Raw genomic sequence first — 19464 nt, 5'->3', positions numbered from 1 at the left:
ATGTGGTCATAGTTCTATAGCTCAAAACCCTTCTAAAGCGATTTATGTCGTATCAAGGTGCAATTTTGGCCTTTTTGTGATTTCTCTTTCTGTATGAGCATCGAGTTTACGCCTGTGGAACTTTGCAGGCTGAAAAGAGCAAGTGACCCTCCAACTAAGAATACATCCATTTAATCCTGGGGAACACTCAATATAACGGACCTCTGTTTGAGAAGCAATCCAATGTAGACGAGCTGCTCTGGCCCCAATGTTCAACAACTACAAGGCTCATATTTGTCCAGCTATGCAAGAAATCTACGGTTCACCTGGTTCTGCCGGACTCATATTTGTCACTCGGAACTGACTTCTACAACTCGATAGGAGTAACGTCATGAATATTTCAATCTGATTGGTTGAAGCCTCACAACAACAGGAACAAGCAAAACAGTTGTTAAATCCAGTCTGTCGGTGTCGCCATGTTTGTTTAGGTTCGTCCTTTTGACTCCCGCCCAAACTACAACGTGATCAGTCAAAACAGCGGCCGGGCAGCAGGATTCATCCGCCCAGATGGATTCTCAAGAGTATATGAAAAAAATATTACCAAAATGTATCTGGCGTGAGCCACGTTATACTACGGCAGCTACGGCGAGGCTAGCGCCACCTGCTGTATTTGAACATCGACAGAACAATGCTTTTACTTTTCAGAAGGTCACGCCATGACAATAACCCCATTAAGACTCAATTATTTTATTATTATTATTAAGTACACATCATTTGCCAGGTATTGTCCTAAAATAGGGAAAAAGTTTTGTTTTTGTTTGACTCATGTTTTTGACCACGCCCCGTGTTATGAAACATGCCGACTGTGTCTATAGTTCTCCTTTAGCATGCGTTTGGTTTCTTGTGTCACATCTCGAAGGGATTTTGGGCGCTACAAAAATAAATGTTATTGAATATAATTCTGATACTTTGTGTGGAAAATACATGAACTCCAGAGTGTTATCGTGACAGGCGCAGTTGTAGGTTTTCCAGGCACTCATCGCGCGGCTGTGCTGCTTCTCGGCTTCTTTGGACCCTTCAACAGTCAGAGTTGGCCCACAAGTTGGACTGCAATCGGGCTGAGCTTACCATATCAACATTTTTGGCATTGTGCAAAAAAGTTAAATATAATAATACATGATTTCAGCAAGTAAAACACCTTCAAACTGATTCTTAACGTAGCTACGGTGGTCCAAGATGTGCAAAACAAATACTGTCTTGAAAAGAGATTTGATTTCTATTAGCTTTTTCTAATTTTCTACTTTTCTTCATGAATACAAAAAAAAAAACACAATTGAGGTTTTTTTTTTGTTGGTTTGTTTTGTCTTCCAACAAAGATGTTTGAGACATTTGTCACATTTAGGCTGCGAACGTAAGTGAGAACGGAAGTCATTTGAGTCTCTGCTATGAATATTTAAATATGCACTCCTGTTTCCAATGCAGATGTTTTGGGAAATATATCCTTAGAAATAGATTGGAAATACAAGCAAAGCTCTACTGAAACTTTTTGTATGCAACAAGTCAATTAACTGAAAAAAAAAATGTAATTTTTAATCTTTAATTTAGTTTAATTTAGAGTTTAGAGTGTGCTACTAAAATGATCCGTCTGTGCAAGTGAGAGAAGAAAGCAGACAGGAGCTGCAGACACTGTTTTATGTCCCTGTCTCCACAACTCTAACATGCTCTAAACTCTAACATGCTCTAAACTCAGCCACGCTCCTTCCAGCACCAAATGATGACAGGGAATCGCCGAGAAAAGGGCAGCGGAAGACTGACATCGCTGCGATACATAAGAACATGGTCAGAGGGCTCGGGGAGAGCTGACCTCTTGGAGAGCTGACCTCTGGGAGAGCTGACCTCTGGGAGAGCTGACCTCTGGGAGAGCTGACCTCTGGGAGAGCTGACCTCTGAGCCGCTGTGGCGGGGGCAGCTCGCTACACGATGAAATGAGCATTTGCACAATTGCATCATCATTGATGTTCTTCTACATTATTTGTCTGTGCAAATAATGAGCGAGTCAGTGCGACTAAATATAAATAGGTGGCACCAGTGCCACGCGTGACAAAGGTTACTCTAGCCTTAAAATGTGATCTGTTCTGTTAGATGAATATAATTGAGAAACATCTTCAAACAAAATAAGTTAAGTAAATGTACACAAAAACTCTTATCTTTGCAAACATTGTAAAGCTGTTCATTGTTTTGTACTTCTTGGCCACTGTATTAAACTTCTGTGAAAAAAATAATGAAAGAAATGGCTAAACTCCACTTACACACTCCCATAGCAAGAACCTGAACACCTATGGGAATGCATAAATATATATAGATATAGCTGTTTAAATATTATAAATAAGCATAAACAAAATCATACACTGAAGGTTCCGGGCTCCATGGCATCTGACAAACGTACAGTACAAGCCTCGAGTGGGTGAAACTGTCCTTAAAGCGGCACTAGACTGTGCTCGGTGTCAGCGTACAAAAGTAAGAGGAAAATAGATTTTGTTCTCTGTACACAGCGCCCCCTCTTGTACAAAAGGTCTTTAAGTGTTGTGTGCCAGATCTGTACCGAGTTCTGAGCTCCAGAAGCTCCGCGGTCCAACCGTAGGCCACGTCGTCCTCTCCTGAAGCTCTGGGCTTCACGGTGCTCTTAGGCATAGTCTGTAGCAAACCACTCCAATACGTTTTACCCTGCGGATCACCAAAAACAGTCACTTTTTTAAGTCCAAGCTTGTTATTAGTCAGTCTAGCGATATAATGTCTGGAATCCCGCCGTATATCGCTGCTAGAGCTGCCTCGCTGCTGGCGCGGCTGGCTAGCACCCCGGGGTGATGTGCGATGTGCGAGGAGGAGTGCGAGCCAGTGTGAGAATTGAGATGTGGGTCCCGTAAATGGCTGTTGTGGTGGTTGTGGCTGCTGTTGTGGTGGGTGCTGCTGTGGGTGCTGCTGGAGGAGCTGCTGGAGGAGCTGTTGCTGCTGATGCCGTTGGTGGGCGTGGTCAGTGAGGGGACGGAGGTGGCGCCTGATTGGCTGAGGTACATGTGGGACGGGCCTGAGGAGGACGAGGTGTAGGGAAGGAAGCGGTTGAGGAGCAGCTCATGGTCGTCCGAAGCGGAGGCAGCGGCGGCGGCGGCCATGACCATGTTATAATGCTGAGGACGAGAAAACATTCATCATTTGGCGCCCTGGAAACACGTGCACCTGAAACAGTGGAATGACTAGTCAGAAATATCTTATATCCACATGTTGACATAAGGAATTCTGAAACGCTGGAAAAGACCATTTCACTCAAAATAAAGCCAATAGTTTGAACATATCTGGGTAAGCCAAGCTAAAGTTCAGTACAGGCTACAAGGTCTCCGGAAGTTTGGAAGTGTCCATCATCTGCTCTGTGGTTGACAGAGTTAAGCACTGGCTTGGAATATAGATGATAATGTACTTTATTAGTTTTGTTGGGGCTGGGGAAACATCATGTTGTTTACTCTGGGCCTTGCACACGAGTGCTCACTGCAGATCGTACCCCGCTCTTTCCAAATGGATCTCCAGCAAGATAACCCTAACCCTATAATAAAGAAAAGCATGATACTGGAAGAGAAGAGCACGGTATTGACACAGGGACGAGACGGGGACGACACGGGGACGAGACGGAGACGAGACACACAAACAAATAAACAAATACACACGACACGCGCGCGCACACAATGTGTATGCTACAGCTGCTTGGGAAAAGCGACGCTCCACCCTCATGCTCCACTGTGACGCTCCACCCTCATGTGACGCTCCACCCTCATGTGACGCTCCACCCTCATGCTCCACTGTGACGCTCCACCCTCATGTGACGCTCCACCCTGATGCTCCACTGTGACTCTCCACCCTCATGCTCCATTGTGACGCTCCACCCTCATGTGACGCTCCACCCTCATGCTCCACTGTGACGCTCCACCCTCATGCTCCACTGTGACGCTCCACCCTCATGTGACGCTCCACCCTCATGCTCCACTGTGACGCTCCACCCTCATGTGACGCTCCACCCCTCATGCTCCACTGTGCCGCTCCACCCTCATGTGACGCTCCACCCTCATGCTCCACTGTGACGCTCCACCCTCATGCTCCATTGTGACGCTCCACCCTCATGTGACGCTCCACCCTCATGCTCCACTGTGACGCTCCACCCTCATGTGACGCTCCACCCTCGTGCTCCATTGTGACGCTCCACCCTCATGTGACGCTCCACCCTCATGCTCCACTGTGACGCTCCACCCTCATGTGACGCTCCACCCTCATGCTCCACTGTGCCGCTCCACCCTCATGTGACGCTCCACCCTCATGCTCCACTGTGACGCTCCATCCTCATGCTCCATTGTGACGCTCCACCCTCATGTGACGCTCCACCCTCATGCTCCACTGTGACGCTCCACCCTCATGTGACGCTCCACCCTCGTGCTCCATTGTGACGCTCCACCCTCATGTGACGCTCCACCCTCATGCTCCACTGTGACGCTCCACCCTCATGCTCCACTGTGACGCTCCACCCTCATGCTCCACTGTGACGCTCCACCCTCATGCTTCACTGTGACGCTCCACCCTCATTCTCCACTGTGACGCTCCACCCTCATGCTCCACTGTGACGCTCAACCCTCATGCTCTATTGTGACGCTCCACCCTCATGCTCCATTGTGACGCTCCACCCTCATGCTCCACTGTGACGCTCCACTCTCATGTGACGCTCCACCCTCATGCTCCACTGTGACACTCCACCCTCAGGCTCCACTGTGACGCTCCACCCTCATGCTCCACTGTGACGCTCCACCCTCATGTGACGCTCCACCCTCATGCTCCACTGTGACACTCCACCCTCATACTCCACTGTGACGCTCCACCCTCATGCTCCACTGTGACGCGCCACCCTCATGTGACGCTCCACCCTCATGCTCCACTGTGACGCTCCACCCTCATGCTCCACCCTCATGCTCCACTGTGACGCTCCACCCTCATGCTCCACTGTGACGCTCCACCCTCATGTGACGCGCCACCCTCATGCTCCACTGTGACGCTCCACCCTCATGTGACGCTCCACCCTCATGCTCTACTGTGACACTCCACCCTCATGCTCCACTGTGACGCTCCACCCTCATGCTCCATTGTGACGCGCCACCCTCATGCTCCATTGTGACGCTCCACCCTCATGCTCCACTGTGACGCTCCAACCTCATGTGACGCTCCACCCTCATGCTCCACTGTGACGCTCCACCCTCATGCTCCACTGTGACGCTCCACCCTCATGCTCCACTGTGACGCTCCACCCTCATGCTCCACTGTGACGCTCCACCCTCATGCTCCACTGTGACGCTCCACCCTCATGCTCCACTGTGACGCTCCACCCTCATGCTCCATTGTGACGCGCCACCCTCATGCTCCACTGTGACGCTCCACCCTCATGTGACGCTCCACCCTCATGCTCCACTGTGACGCTCCACCCTCATGCTCCACTGTGACGCTCCACCCTCATGTGACGCTCCACCCTCATGCTCCACTGTGACGCTCCACCCTCATGCTCCACTGTGACGCTCCACCCTCATGCTCCACTGTGACGCTCCACCCTCATGTGACGCTCCACCCTCATGCTCCATTGTGACGCTCCACCCTCATGCTCCACTGTGACGCTCCACCCTCATGTGACGCTCCACCCTCGTGCTCCACTGTGACGCTCCACCCTCATGTGACGCTCCACCCTCATGCTCCACTGTGACACTCCACCCTCATGCTCCACTGTGACGCTCCACCCTCATGCTCCACTGTGACGCTCCACCCTCATGCTCCATTGTGACGCGCCACCCTCATGCTCCATTGTGACGCTCCACCCTCATGTGACGCTCCACCCTCATGCTCCATTGTGACGCTCCACCCTCATGTGACGCTTCACCCTCATGCTCCACTGTGACGCTCCACCCTCATGCTCCACTGTGACGCTCCACCCTCATGCTCCACTGTGACGCTCCACCCTCATGTGACGCTCCACCCTCATGCTCCACTGTGACACTCCACCCTCATGCTCCACTGTGACGCTCCACCCTCATGCTCCACTGTGACGCTCCACCCTCATGTGACGCTCCACCCTCATGCTCCACTGTGACGCTCCACCCTCATGCTCCACTGTGACGCTCCACCCTCATGCTCCACTGTGACGCTCCACCCTCATGTGACGCTCCACCCTCATGCTCCACTGTGACGCTCCACCCTCATGTGACGCTCCACCCTCATGTGACGCTCCACCCTCATGTGACGCTCCACCCTCATGCTCCACTGTGACGCTCCACCCTCATGTGACGCTCCACCCTCATGCTCCACTGTGACGCTCCACCCTCATGCTCCACTGTGACTCTCCACCCTCATGCTCCATTGTGACGCTCCACCCTCATGTGACGCTCCACCCTCATGCTCCACTGTGACGCTCCACCCTCATGCTCCACTGTGACGCTCCACCCTCATGCTCCACTGTGACGCTCCACCCTCATGTGACGCTCCACCCTCATGCTCCATTGTGACGCTCCACCCTCATGTGACGCTCCACCCTCATGCTCCACTGTGACGCTCCACCCTCATGTGACGCTCCACCCTCATGCTCCACTGTGACACTCCACCCTCATGCTCCACTGTGACGCTCCACCCTCATGCTCCATTGTGACGCTCCACCCTCATGTGACGCTCCACCCTCATGCTCCATTGTGACGCTCCACCCTCATGTGACGCTTCACCCTCATGCTCCACTGTGACGCTCCACCCTCATGCTCCACTGTGACGCTCCACCCTCATGCTCCACTGTGACGCTCCACCCTCATGTGACGCTCCACCCTCATGCTCCACTGTGACACTCCACCCTCATGCTCCACTGTGACGCTCCACCCTCATGCTCCACTGTGACGCTCCACCCTCATGTGACGCTCCACCCTCATGCTCCACTGTGACGCTCCACCCTCATGTAACGCTCCACCCTCATGCTCCACTGTGACGCTCCACCCTCATGTGACGCTCCACCCTCATGCTCCACTGTGACGCTCCACCCTCATGTGACGCTCCACCCTCATGCTCCACTGTGACGCTCCACCCTCATGTGACGCTCCACCCTCATGTGACGCTCCACCCTCATGCTCCACTGTGACGCTCTGCCCCGACGCTCCACCGTTATGCTCCACTCTTGACCTCCACTTTTACACAAGCATCTGAGCTGGCATTCTCCACTTCTTATGTTTGTTACCTGATGATTGTCGCCTTGAAGAAAAGAGAAGAAGCTCAACTCTGCAGAAACACAAAGAGAAGATTATTAGAGAATTGTTTATGATTTTGGTAACATGATGATTCTCTGGGAAGGAGTCTGAGGAAGTAACAGGGTCTCCTCGCAGCTCCTCGACATGCCTCCCTCTCCTCCCTGCATGACACTATGTCAAGGCGAATAGGAAAGTGGCCAAAATTCAGAGGTGATAATGGTGTATTTTGGTACCAGATTGGGAGTGTGGTAGTAATCAAACAATCAATGTATCAAACCGTATTTATCACTGAGGGGAATTTAAGCACACAGAGCAGCTAAAATGCAATAATAATTGAACAACTTAAACAATGGTCTCAGTGCAGATTAACAGGAGGAATAACATCACTCAGGACAAAAGTGTGCCTGATGGTCATTAGGCATGTGGTAAATGTGTGTGCTGGTACCTGATAGGCAGAGGTGGCTGTACTTTATTTAGGTATCTGAACATAACTTGAGTATTAACATTTCTGGTAACTTTTTACTGTTGGTCCATTTACTGTTTTTTTTTAAAAACATAAATATCTGTACTTTCTACAACTGACAAAACAAGCTTGGTACCTTTTTATAAATCAGCAGTTGTGCAGTTATTCTCAAGCTATCAATTGAGGACACTGGAATGCACACGGGAATGCACACAGGAATGCGTGCTGCTGCGGTGCAGGTATATGCTTTAACAATGAATAATATTTTTTGCTGCTTGGCCATGGACTTGCCCACTGCATATGTGAGATAACAGCTGCCTGGGTCCATAGACAGAAGCAGGAGACATATTTTGGGTGAAAGGCTCCCCTGGTAAATGAAAGCTTTGGGGCAGGATAATATCAGAATGTCAGTGTATAGGCCTATACAGCTGTGTCAGGCTTAACCTTCATCCTCAGGATCCTCAAGTTAAAATGATGATAAAAGTACAAATATACAAATACTTTCCTTATATATAACAAATACCTCTAGATTTAAAGGTTATATATTATGCATTATTTGCATAGATATTAGCTTTTAAAAATGCTCTTGAGTACTTTCAGTTTAGCATCTCATGTTTTCTAACTAAACAAAAATTGGATTTGTCCTGTTTTCCATGTAATTACCTCTGTAGTAAGTAGATGGCGCAAACACTCAGCAGTTTAAGATAAACTCTTTTCGGGGTCTCAGTACACATTTGTACTGATCGAGATTAGACTGAAAAAATGTAATTTAAAAACAGCAAAAAAGATTATCAGCGCTACGTCAGCGCTACGTCAGCGCTACTTCAGCGCTACTTCAGCGCTACTTCAGCGCTACGTCAGTTATCGAGGAAATGTTTTTGTGTTTTTGATGGTCAGACGAGAGAGGACTTCCTAACCAGGATTACTCCAGGTATGTTTTTGATGAGAGAATAATGTTAGAACATGGTTACAACTCAAAGTCAATAGATGTCCTTTAAGTCAGACTAATTGTAAATACTCATTATAGCCAATTCAATTAATGTTTTTTTTTTACACAATCCTATCAACTGTGTTTTTACTTTTTTACTTAAATACATGCTTGCAGCTGATAGGTCGTTGGGCATGTGGTTGTAGCGTGTGCTGGTACCTGATGGGCTGTTGGGCGTGTGGTAGTAGCGTGTGCTGGTACCTGATGGGTCGTTGGGCGTGTGGTAGTAGCGTGTGCTGGTACCTGATGGGTCGTTGGGCGTGTGGTAGTAGTGTGTGCTGGTACCTGATGGGTCGTTGGGCGTGTGGTAGTAGTGTGTGCTGGTACCTGATGGGTCGTTGGGCGTGTGGTAGTAGTGTGTGCTGGTACCTGATGGGTCGTTGGGCGTGTGGTAGTAGTGTGTGCTGGTACGTGATGGGTCGTTGGGCGTGTGGTAGTAGTGTGTGCTGGTACCTGATGGGTCGTTGGGCGTGTGGTAGTAGCGTGTGCTGGTATGTGATGGTTCGTTGGGCGTGTGGTAGTAGCGTGTGCTGGTACCTGATGGGTCGTTGGGCGTGTGGTAGTAGCGTGTGCTGGTACGTGATGGGTCGTTGGGCGTGTGGTAGTAGCGTGTGCTGGTACCTGATGGGTCGTTGGGCGTGTGGTAGTAGCGTGTGCTGGTACGTGATGGGTCGTTGGGCGTGTGGTAGTAGTGTGTGCTGGTACGTGATGGGTCGTTGGGCGTGTGGTAGTCGCGTGTGCTGGTACCAGATGGGTTGTTGGGCGTGTGGTAGTAGCGTGTGCTGGTACGTGATGGGTCGTTGGGCGTGTGGTAGTAGCGTGTGCTGGTACGTGATGGGTCGTTGGGCGTGTGGTAGTAGTGTGTGCTGGTACGTGATGGGTCGTTGGGCGTGTGGTAGTAGCGTGTGCTGGTACGTGATGGGTCGTTGGGCGTGTGGTAGTAGCGTGTGCTGGTACCAGATGGGTTGTTGGGCTTGTGGTAGTAGCGCGTGCTTGTAGCTGATGAATTGTTGGTTGTTGGGTGTGTCATTCCCCAATTTGCAACCATGCTAGTTGTTAGCTTGACTACATTTTCGTTGTTTAAATGGCCAGAAACTGTTATAAATGCTCTGTCCTTTGTCACCATAGTTCACCGGTCATTTAAATTAAATTGAGTTTTTAGATAAAGGCAGGTGAAATATTGAACCGGTTGTAATCACAAAACACATTCAATATAATGCTCAGTTGTCCTTGATGTTGGCCCTGCGATGAGTTGGCTACAGTCCAGAGTGTACCCTGCCTACGGCCCAAAGTCACTGGGATAGGCTCCAGTCACCCGCGACCCCGAAAAAGCGGTAGAAAATGAATGAATGAATGTCCTTGATGTTTCTCTGCATTGATCCGTTTGCTCAGGTATATTAGCATTTAAATGTTAGCATCTAGTTAACTTCAAATAAATACCTGATAGGTCATTGGGTGTGTGGTAGTATGGCCGGTAGTCCTGGATGAGGGGTGGTACTGGGGGGATGTAGCCCGTCTCCACTGTGGGCATGCTGGGCGTCCGGCTCACAGGGGACGCTTGGTGATGCAGGTTCAAAACCCTGTAGCCACATATGAACAAGCAGACACTATATTTAGCATTTGCTTCTCATGTATTATTCATATTTCATAAGCAGTGGGTTCTGGCTGCTACTTTCAAATGTGAACAACTGGGCTGACAGAATAAGCTGAAGCTGAAGAGTAGACGTTTAACTCAATTGGAAATGTTGAATGCATTAATAACGTAATGTAAATAGCCTTTGGAACTAAATGCATTATGTTCTACCCAGCATACTGTAAAGCAGACACTAAAAGCTTGTACATTGCGCATCTTATGCAGAAAAGGACACTTGATACATCTTTTAAAAAAACAGTAGAGAATAGTGACAATTTACAGTTCATTAAAGGTTTTGTGAATACTTTGACAGATTTAAACTTGTGTTCTTTTCCAAGAAGATTCACACACATTTTTTAAAATTTAATTGAAACCAAGTGAGTGCCTGGATCTTCGTTATCAGCGAGGAACAATTCACATCGGTTCACTGTAATGTGGTTTAGTTTCATGGCAGAATGCGTCTCCATGCTTAGGGCCTGGTCTGCTATATGAGCAAGTGACGTCACCCAGATAGAACTAGTAATTACAAGTTTGTGTCACTGTGAGAATTGGCTAAAGCTAGAGTAAACAAGAAACAACTTCAGCTTGATCTCGGTTTGTGTCTGCATTCATTTCATTTCTCTGCGCCACATTTTAACCCCTCTTTATGTAATGCGTCGGGTTTGGCTGGTGTTCGATGCGTTTGTTGATGTTTGCTTTTCGCAGTCTGGCTTTCACCCGAGTCTGCATTCTCTCTTGTCTAATCATTTCGCTTAAAAGCATCTCACGAGCCAAAGTGAGCCAGACCGCTTTGGAAGTCCCCAACACTCTCGGCTCACTTTGGGCTGCTTAAATAAACTGGCACGGTTCACTTAAGACAGTGGAGACATTTTCACACTGTACCAATCAGCTTCAAAGTGAACCAGTGGAAATTTGACAATTGTGTAAAAGTGTACTGACCCTTTGCTGATGACAGGGGGCGATGTTGGGGATAGAGAAGGACAGGCTCTCTTTATGGGGGGAGATTGCGTGTGAGACTGCGTGTGAGCCTGGTGTTGCGGCTGCGTGTGAGCCTGGTGCTGCGGCTGCGTGTGAGCCTGGTGCTGCGGCTGCGTGTGAGCCTGGTGCTGCGGCTGCGTGTGAGCCTGGTGCTGCGGCTGCGTGTGAGCCTGGTGCTGCGGCTGCGTGTGAGCCTGGTGCTGCGGCTGCGTGTGAGCCTGGTGCTGCGGCTGCGTGTGAGCCTGGTGCTGCGGCTGCGTGTGAGCCTGGTGCTGCGGCTGCGTGTGAGCCTGGTGCTGCGGCTGAGGAGGAAGGGCTGGTGTGTGGGCAGGGGCCGGAGCAGGAGCAAGGGCCAGTGCAGGGGCCGGAACTGGGGTTAGGGCCGGGGAGTCTGGGCCCTCGTCCTCAGAAGAGCTGTCCAGGGTCAGGTCGATCACCTCCACCTTCTTACTGCTGCCGTGGTTGGAGAGGCCCGATGTGGAGGACCTGTTCTCCTCTGAGGATGAAGAGGTCCGACATGAGCCTGAGGAGGTCAAATACATTTTCCAAAACATAACAATTATATATGTGTATTTATCATTTATGAATTCTAGTGCAGTAGAGCAGTTAAAAGTGTTTAATGCACAAAAAGCTGACCATAAACTGCACAGGAAGTGAGTTTACAGTGTAATCCTCTGCATCTTCACTGACTCTTCAACCGTGGATTATAAACAAACTCATGTGAAGATCTACATTTGCTTAATGTTTTATTTTTGTAAAGAGCGCTTCAAGCTAGATTAATTGTTGTGTTTTGTGGACTGGGTGCCATTGATTTGGGGGGTGAGGACATGGATGAGAACGCTGTAGTTTAATTTTAGCTTCACGAGGAGTAAAAGTTTTTTATGTTCACTATTCTCACAGTTTGTATCCTTCCTCTGAGTCCATAATTCCGTCTGTTCCGCTCTGCTTTATTGGCGGTTACTGTGGCAGTTTTGCTTATGTTTTATAGTTAAGATATCGTAGTGTGTGGCAGTTGTCATGTGTTGTTGTGCGGTGTGGTGTCTGGCAAGCAGACGTCCTTTTGTTCTGTTTCCAAGCCCAGTTTTACACAGCACCACTGAGCACCAGTTGTAAGGGAAATGCAATCAGGGCAGAGCAGGGCCACAAGCCCAGAGCCGAGCCGAGCCGAGCCAAGTCGGGACTAATGAAAAAGGGCATTAGTTAACAGTCTTGAGTGCTTTGAAAAATCCTGATTAAAATTTGAAAACTCTTCCATTAGAAATTCATTAACATGGATCACGCCACGACATAATGAGTCAAACGGTGGCTGAAGCATTAGGCTGCTATAAGAAGATTCTGATTATTTTATAAATATAGGCGTTTACACTGGAAGTTTAGTTCAATCCAGTTTGTTCAGCGTAACAAAGCAAAGCAGTACCCCTCCTCGTTGCACCGCGCTGGTCAACATCACCCACCAAAGACTGGCGGAGATCTGGAGATGAGCAACATTTCACCAAACTACAACAGAACAGCTGCAGACGCCGGGCCCATTCCAGCAGCTCGTCGTTTGGTCAAATGACATTTACACATAATATTATTCAACATGATAATAAAATGTAGATCTAGATTTAGTTAGTTGGGCTTTTAAATAATTAGTTTAGGTTTGTGAAATAATTACATTATTTAAGTTTATAAAGAAAATGAGCTTAAAGACTTCCAAATATACATTTAAATAATGACATTTAAAAATGAAGCAGGATAAAGCAGAATTTGCTTCTTGGGCTATATCTACTAATGAGCCCTTTGTGGGGCTGTATGGGGTTGCTATGGGTACAGACCGTTTACCGCGTGCTAGGCTACATGATGGCTCACCAAATTCAGAGTGACAGGCATAAACAAAGGAGGAGGCCATAGAAATGCTTCTCTTTAATCCTAACTTCATCAGCAGCCCTCCCCCTTCTCCCCAAAGCTCCCCCGTCTCTCCCTCATTTCCCCGTCTCCCCCTCCTCGGTCTAGCCCCTCCCTTCCCGATTCCCCCCCGCCTCCCCCTCTCCTGTCCCTTCTCAGTCTTCCCCCCATCCCTCTCCCCCGTCCCTCCCCCCGGTTCCTCCCGTCTCACCATCCAGGCCATTGTAGGAGGTAGCAGACACCTCCTGCACTTCCTTCTTTGTCCTCATGGGGGCCCAGCTGCCGTCCTCCTTGAACTGAATCTCATCACAGTCCATGCAGTTGTTCAGGATCTCCACAAAAAGCCTGGGAAAGAGGAGAGGATATGGTAAACGGAAGAAAACAAGAGTCACGTAACGTGGTTTTACAAATAATCTTGAGTTTAGTTGAGTATTAGAAAGGGTTTTAGAAGAAAGAAAATGCTGATCTTGCATTGTTTAACTCGACATTTTACATCTTCATGCAGCATACAGGGCGCTCAGTCTTGTTTTATATCATTTTTTTTCTCATATTGTATATATAACTGTGTCTTTATGTATTGGTTAATTTTATTGAATGTTTTATTTGTGTTTTAGTATCCTGTTTGTGTGTTGTTTATGTTGTGTTGTGTTTTAACAGGATGTCCATGAAAAAAGATAACTTTTCTCATTTGGTTTTCCCTGTATAAATAAATAAAATGATTGAATTAAAAACCACATGAATCTGTAGCGCATGGAGTGCACAGAACTACTTGTGGAGCAACACAAGGTAAACAAGCACCTCCCATAACATAAAGTTGTAAAAACACGCGTAGATGTTTTTTATCTTAAGTGATGCGACATAAAATGCAAATTAATTCATAGCCACTGTTCATATTTAATCTGGCCTGTTTACAATACAATCTGGTGACGTGAAGTTAACTAGACATTTTTAAAGATTCTAACAGAAAAAAAATAATGCAATCTTCTTTCTTTTCTAGCTGCAACATTTCTGAGGAAGACCAACATGGATCCTTTAGAAATGAACAATAAATGTGGCACTGAAATGTGGCAGACGCACTCCTCGTGGACAGTTGGACTGGTGTGTCTGTCCATAGAAGTGATAATGGTTATTACTATAAAGGAAAAAAAGATAACTCAATTAATCAAAGAAAATAATTGTTAGATTACTCAATTACTAAAATAATCGATTGCTGCCGCTCTAAATGTGTGTAGCTCATAAATCCAAGTCCTTTGCACTGAGTTTCAAGTCCTTTATACAAAATGACAAAATACTGCTTGTATTTTTGCACTTTTTATGTTTTTCATAAATAGTTCTTCTAAAAAAAAAGTCTTGGTCACACAGAGTTGTGAGGAGGGACATGTTCCGGTTTGTTCCTGTAAAATGAACACTGAAAGTACATCCACCAATGAGCCGCAGCGAGTTTTTGAAACACCTCTTTCATCAAATTGTCTCAGATCACAAGACTATGTCCAAGTCAAGTCCCGAGTCAGTTCTCTTCAAGTCCAAGTCAAGTCCTGAGTCACTGCTCTTCAAGTCAAGTCCTGAATCACGGCTTTTCAAGTCCAAGTCAAGTCCCGAGTCAGTTCTTTTCAAGTCCAAGTCAAGTCCTGAGTCACTGCTCTTCAAGTCAAGTCCTGAGTCACTGCTCTTAAAGTTAAGTCCCGAGTCACTGCTCTTCAAAGTCCAAGTCCTTGGCACTGAGTTTCAAGTCCTTTATACAAAATGACAAAATACTGCTTGTATTTTTGCACTTTTTATGTTTTTTATAAATAGTTCTTCTAAAAAAAGTCTTGGTCACACAGAGTTGTGAGGAGGGACATGTTCCGGTTTGTTCCTGTAAAATGAACACTGAAAGTACATCCACCAATGAGCCGCAGCGAGTTTTTGAAACACCTCTTTCATCAAATTGTCTCAGATCACAAGACACTATGTCCAAGTCAAGCCCCGAGTCAGTTCTCTTCAAGTCCAAGTCAAGTCCTGAGTCAGTTCTCTTCAAGTCCAAGTCAAGTCCTGAGTCACTGCTCTTTCAAGTCAAGTCCTGAGTCACTGCTCTTCAAGTCAAGTCCTGAATCACGGCTTTTCAAGTCCAAGTCAAGTCCTGAGTCACTGCTCTTCAAAGTCAAGTCCTGAGTCACTGCTATTCAAGTCAAGTCCTGAATCACTGCTTTTCAAGTCCAAGTCAAGTCCTGAGTCAGTTCTCTTCAAGTCCAAGTCAAGTCCTGAGTCACTGCTCTTTAAAGTCAAGTCCTGAGTCACTGCTCTTCAAGTCAAGTCCTGAATCACGGCTTTTCAAGTCCAAGTCAAGTCCTGAGTCACTGCTCTTCAAAGTCAAGTCCTGAGTCACTGCTCTTCAAGTCAAGTCCTGAATCACTGCTTTTCAAGTCAAGTCCTGAATCACTGCTTTTCAAGTCCAAGTCAAGTCCCGAGTCAGTTCTCTTCAAGTCCAAGTCAAGTCCTTTTCTCCCTGTGGCCCTCATTTCTCCCTGTGGCCCTCAGAGGCAACTGTTGTTGTGATTTTGGGCCTTACAAAAATAAATTGATTTGATTTGAAGTCCTGAGTCAGTTCTCTTCAAGTCCAAGTCAAGTCCTGAGTCACTGCTCTTTAAAGTCAAGTCCTGAGTCACTGCTCCTCAAGTCAAGTCCTGAATCACGGCTGTCCAAGTCAAGTCCCGAGTCAGTTCTCTTCAAGTCCAAGTTAAGTCCTGAGTCAGTTCTCTTCAAGTCCAAGTCAAGTCCTGAGTCACTGCTCTTCAAAGTCAAGTCCTGAGTCACTGCTCTTCAAGTCAAGTCCTGAGTCACTGCTCCTCAAGTCAAGTCCTGAGTCACTGCTTTTCAAGTCCAAGTCAAGTCCTGAGTCACTGCTCTTCAAGTCCAAGTCCCGAGTCACTGCTTTTCAAGTCCAAGTCAAGTCCTGAGTCACTGCTCTCCAAGTCAAGTCCTGAGTCACTGCTCCAAGTCCATGTGTCGAGTCATCAGTATAGTGAAGTCTGACTCGAGTCCAAATCCTGACTTGACTTTTGTACAGGTAAAATAAACAGATGTGATCATTTTTAGTCAGCAAAGATATGGCCAAATCTATTAGTTTATCAGTGAATTTAACTTCTGCTTCCAAGATCAGATGGATCAAGTGTGGTCGATATTACGTTCTGTTTTCCATGTGGTCCTTTATTGGAATATTCCAGTTGACAAGAATAATAATTTGACATTTCTTTGCAAGAATTGCTCCACTTGCTTCTACTAAAGTGAAGATAAATCAGTGGTTGACTGCAGCAAACCAGGTGTTATAGTAGAAACCAAATCTCATGGGATCACAATGTAGAAGTATTATAATGCCAGAAAAACAAACCAGCACAAGCGTCATTTTTATGATCAGTTTTATCCCCAGAGCAAGTCACAGCTAGACTTTACCCCAAAGGCAAAGCTGCTCCTCACATTCAGCCGTCTGGAGCTATAGCCTTTATTCCCTTTTCTTCCACATGCTTCGGTGAAGAGGAGATTAAAGGTGCACACTGTCACTTTTCTGGTGGGGGCTGCCGCTTGCTGTCTCTACGTCTCTAGGTTTTTGCTTTGCCTGGAATTGAACTTATCCATCTATTTAATACATTATGTGTGTTTTTCTGGCTAAAACACATCTGGTTAACACACACAAGTTTAATGCCACACCGTGGAACATTCTAGGGAAAACCATATCTCCATGGAGACAAGTACGCTGCGGCCCCTCCAGCAGAAAAGTGACACAGTGCACCTTTAAGGAGGAGGAATACACACGCTGGCATTGGTCGTCTGATAAAGCCTCGTGTTAGTTCACTGGATATGTTCGTATTATTGTGTCACATTGAGCAGTGAGTGTGGGTTTGAAATGGTCATATCATGGATTTCCTTAAACGTCTACAGCAGTGATAAAGGGGTATGTAGAACACTTTAATTCTTCATAAGCATGACTTTTGCTGAGAGCAATTGTAATGCTGATTTATTAATTTAGTTCTAGTTTAGTCTCTATTTTTCAGGGACAATGTACAAATTAATTATTCTATATGAAAGAAAAGATGATTGGCACCAGATTTACTACTGCTAGTAGAATACACAATACATTGTCACCATACATATATTTAATGGTTTCCTAAAATTACCAAATTTGTTAATACAAATATAATGTTTTCCATTTATTTCACCAGCAGGTGGAGCTGGTGGAGTGGGTTTGTTCAGAGCAAAATTTAAAAAATGTCAATTTAAATGGAGGTGGAAGAGCATTTTTGATAATTATAAGTAGGGTCCATAAAGGACAAGTGCTTGCTTTCACCATGCCGCCAAACAATTATCATCAAACATCGTTAAAAGCTAAAACCCAAACTCATTTCCCCGAGATGCGTCCTTTAACACATGGTCCAGGCTCACCCGTCGATGATGAGGTGTCCGTAGGGGGCCTTCTTGTCGCACACGGGGCACACCCAGGTGGGCTTCTTCTCGTTCATCTGGAGGTAGAGCGTGGCGTCGAAGCACTGCAGGTGAGAGCAGGTGAGGGCGCGGCACGGGACCGTCAGCCGCATCTTCCCCAACTGCAGCACAACACACACTTAGGCGATATTCACACTGCGGGTAGAATCTGACTTTTTTGCCCTTATGTGACATGTATCTCATTTTCAGGACAGTGTGAACAGCACACATTTGATTAAAAAAAAAAAAACGGCCACTTTTGTATGTGGAAACAAATCTGATATGCATCTGTACTTTTAGAATGTCTTAACGCAACATGCCCGGGATAAACGTCACAATTCTGAGTCAAAGCGCCAGAAAACAACAGACAAATCGAAAAGAAATGGCAAAGGAAGGAGCCAGTCAGTGGAAGAAGTTTGTGAACTAATCACTACACGGGGTGATCAATCAATTCAGGAAAAAATAGAGAGTTCGTACTGTAGTGGGGCGGTATTTGAGGAGATTGTGAGAAGTTGGTCGAGCGAGGGATTAAGAGCTCCTGGCTGCAAAGCAAATGGAAATAAAAAGCTTTCATGGGAAATTTAAAGAAATTAAGGACATCAATAAAAGGAGTGAACGCGGCTGGGGAACTTGCCTTTTTTATTCTGCAAACACAGTGTGCTACGATTAGGTCCTCACACCCTGCAGTGTGAACGTAGCCTTAGAGACTGCACATGTGAAGGGCCAGAACACCACAGAAGGCACAAACTAACGCTTAGATATAACGAGCCTATTGTGTTTCTCAGAAAATCGAAGGTGAGGCACTGGTATAGCTTTTATTTGAGAGTGTATAATGAACTAAAAAAGGACCAGGACTGACCAGTTTATTGCAAAAAATGCTAACTTCCACATGAAGGTGGATAGGACATTGTTTTAATTTAGAGATATCAATTTGAAACGTCTTTTGCAGTTTACTTATACAAAATGTTGTATTAAAATATGATTATTAGAATTAGGCATTTTGTCAGCAAAAATGACCAATATTGTACATATTTAAGACGCATAAATCTGAAAAATGGACAGAGCCGAGATTACATTTCTTGCTTCATTTTGTTGACTATTTTTTATGATTTTTTATGATATCAAAAATACTTTAGATATCTTATTTAGTATTAAGAGTAAACGAGATCTTACTGAAAATTGCCATTTAACAAAATCTAATTTGTCTCAGTTTTGGAGTTAAACTAGATTAAAGCTTGGAAATAAATATGAACAAATCCTATGTCAAATTATGTTAAGAGTGTAACGTTTGGTGTGTGTAGGTGCTACTTAAGGGCAGATCTTTATGTCTCTGTGGGAGAAAAATGACACAATGTCCCAGAGAACTTTAGGGATGAAGTGGACTCTTTAGGGCTGGATGGGACAATGTTGAGGATTCTATGTGAAAGCTTAAATGTTGAGAGCACTAACTGACCAAATAATACATTTGTTTTGCCTGTAGTGTCTCCCCTTAAAATGCCTCTACAATATACTTCTTAAATACAGACAGCTTAGAGCTCAGAGTTGGTCACTTACAATACACTTTTCATAGATTCCTGGAAAACACTTACACTGTTAAGTATGTGCTCGTGTCAGAAGCATCTGCCACGTTCTTCACATGAGCTTTTGTCCCAACATGCCCTGGCTCTGCTCAGATTCTTATGCACTTGTCTTCTCCAAGTGCACTTAACCATTGCAACAAACAATTTATCCACTAATCATTCAAATCTATGCCACAATAAAAATAGTGGTTTTAGTAGTTAAA

At 46.2% G+C, this 19464-nt stretch overlaps 1 protein-coding gene across 1 annotated transcript in view; it reads right to left on the bottom strand.

Annotated features, from left to right (window-relative positions):
- Positions 1–1905: 1905 nt before the first annotated feature.
- LOC140381074 (E3 SUMO-protein ligase PIAS1-like) overlaps positions 1906–19464 on the bottom strand; it is a 92814-nt gene continuing 75255 nt past the window's right edge. The window contains exons 8-14 of the mRNA XM_072465096.1: positions 17643–17803; positions 13438–13571; positions 11630–11862; positions 11301–11377; positions 10169–10308; positions 7268–7308; positions 1906–3164 (exon numbers count right to left, since the gene is read on the bottom strand). Coding sequence (XP_072321197.1) covers positions 2754–3164; positions 7268–7308; positions 10169–10308; positions 11301–11377; positions 11630–11862; positions 13438–13571; positions 17643–17803 — 1197 coding nt within the window. The 3' untranslated portion in view covers positions 1906–2753. The remainder of the gene's footprint in view (positions 3165–7267; positions 7309–10168; positions 10309–11300; positions 11378–11629; positions 11863–13437; positions 13572–17642; positions 17804–19464) is intronic.

This window comes from Eucyclogobius newberryi, unplaced genomic scaffold, assembly GCF_026437365.1.
Source record: "Eucyclogobius newberryi isolate DKJ021-1_F unplaced genomic scaffold, fEucNew1.0.hap1 SCAF_5, whole genome shotgun sequence".
NCBI classification, from domain to species: domain Eukaryota; kingdom Metazoa; phylum Chordata; class Actinopteri; order Gobiiformes; family Gobiidae; genus Eucyclogobius; species Eucyclogobius newberryi.
The sequence above is the reverse complement of the archived record's forward strand: the minus strand, read 5'-3'. Positions and strand labels throughout refer to the sequence as shown.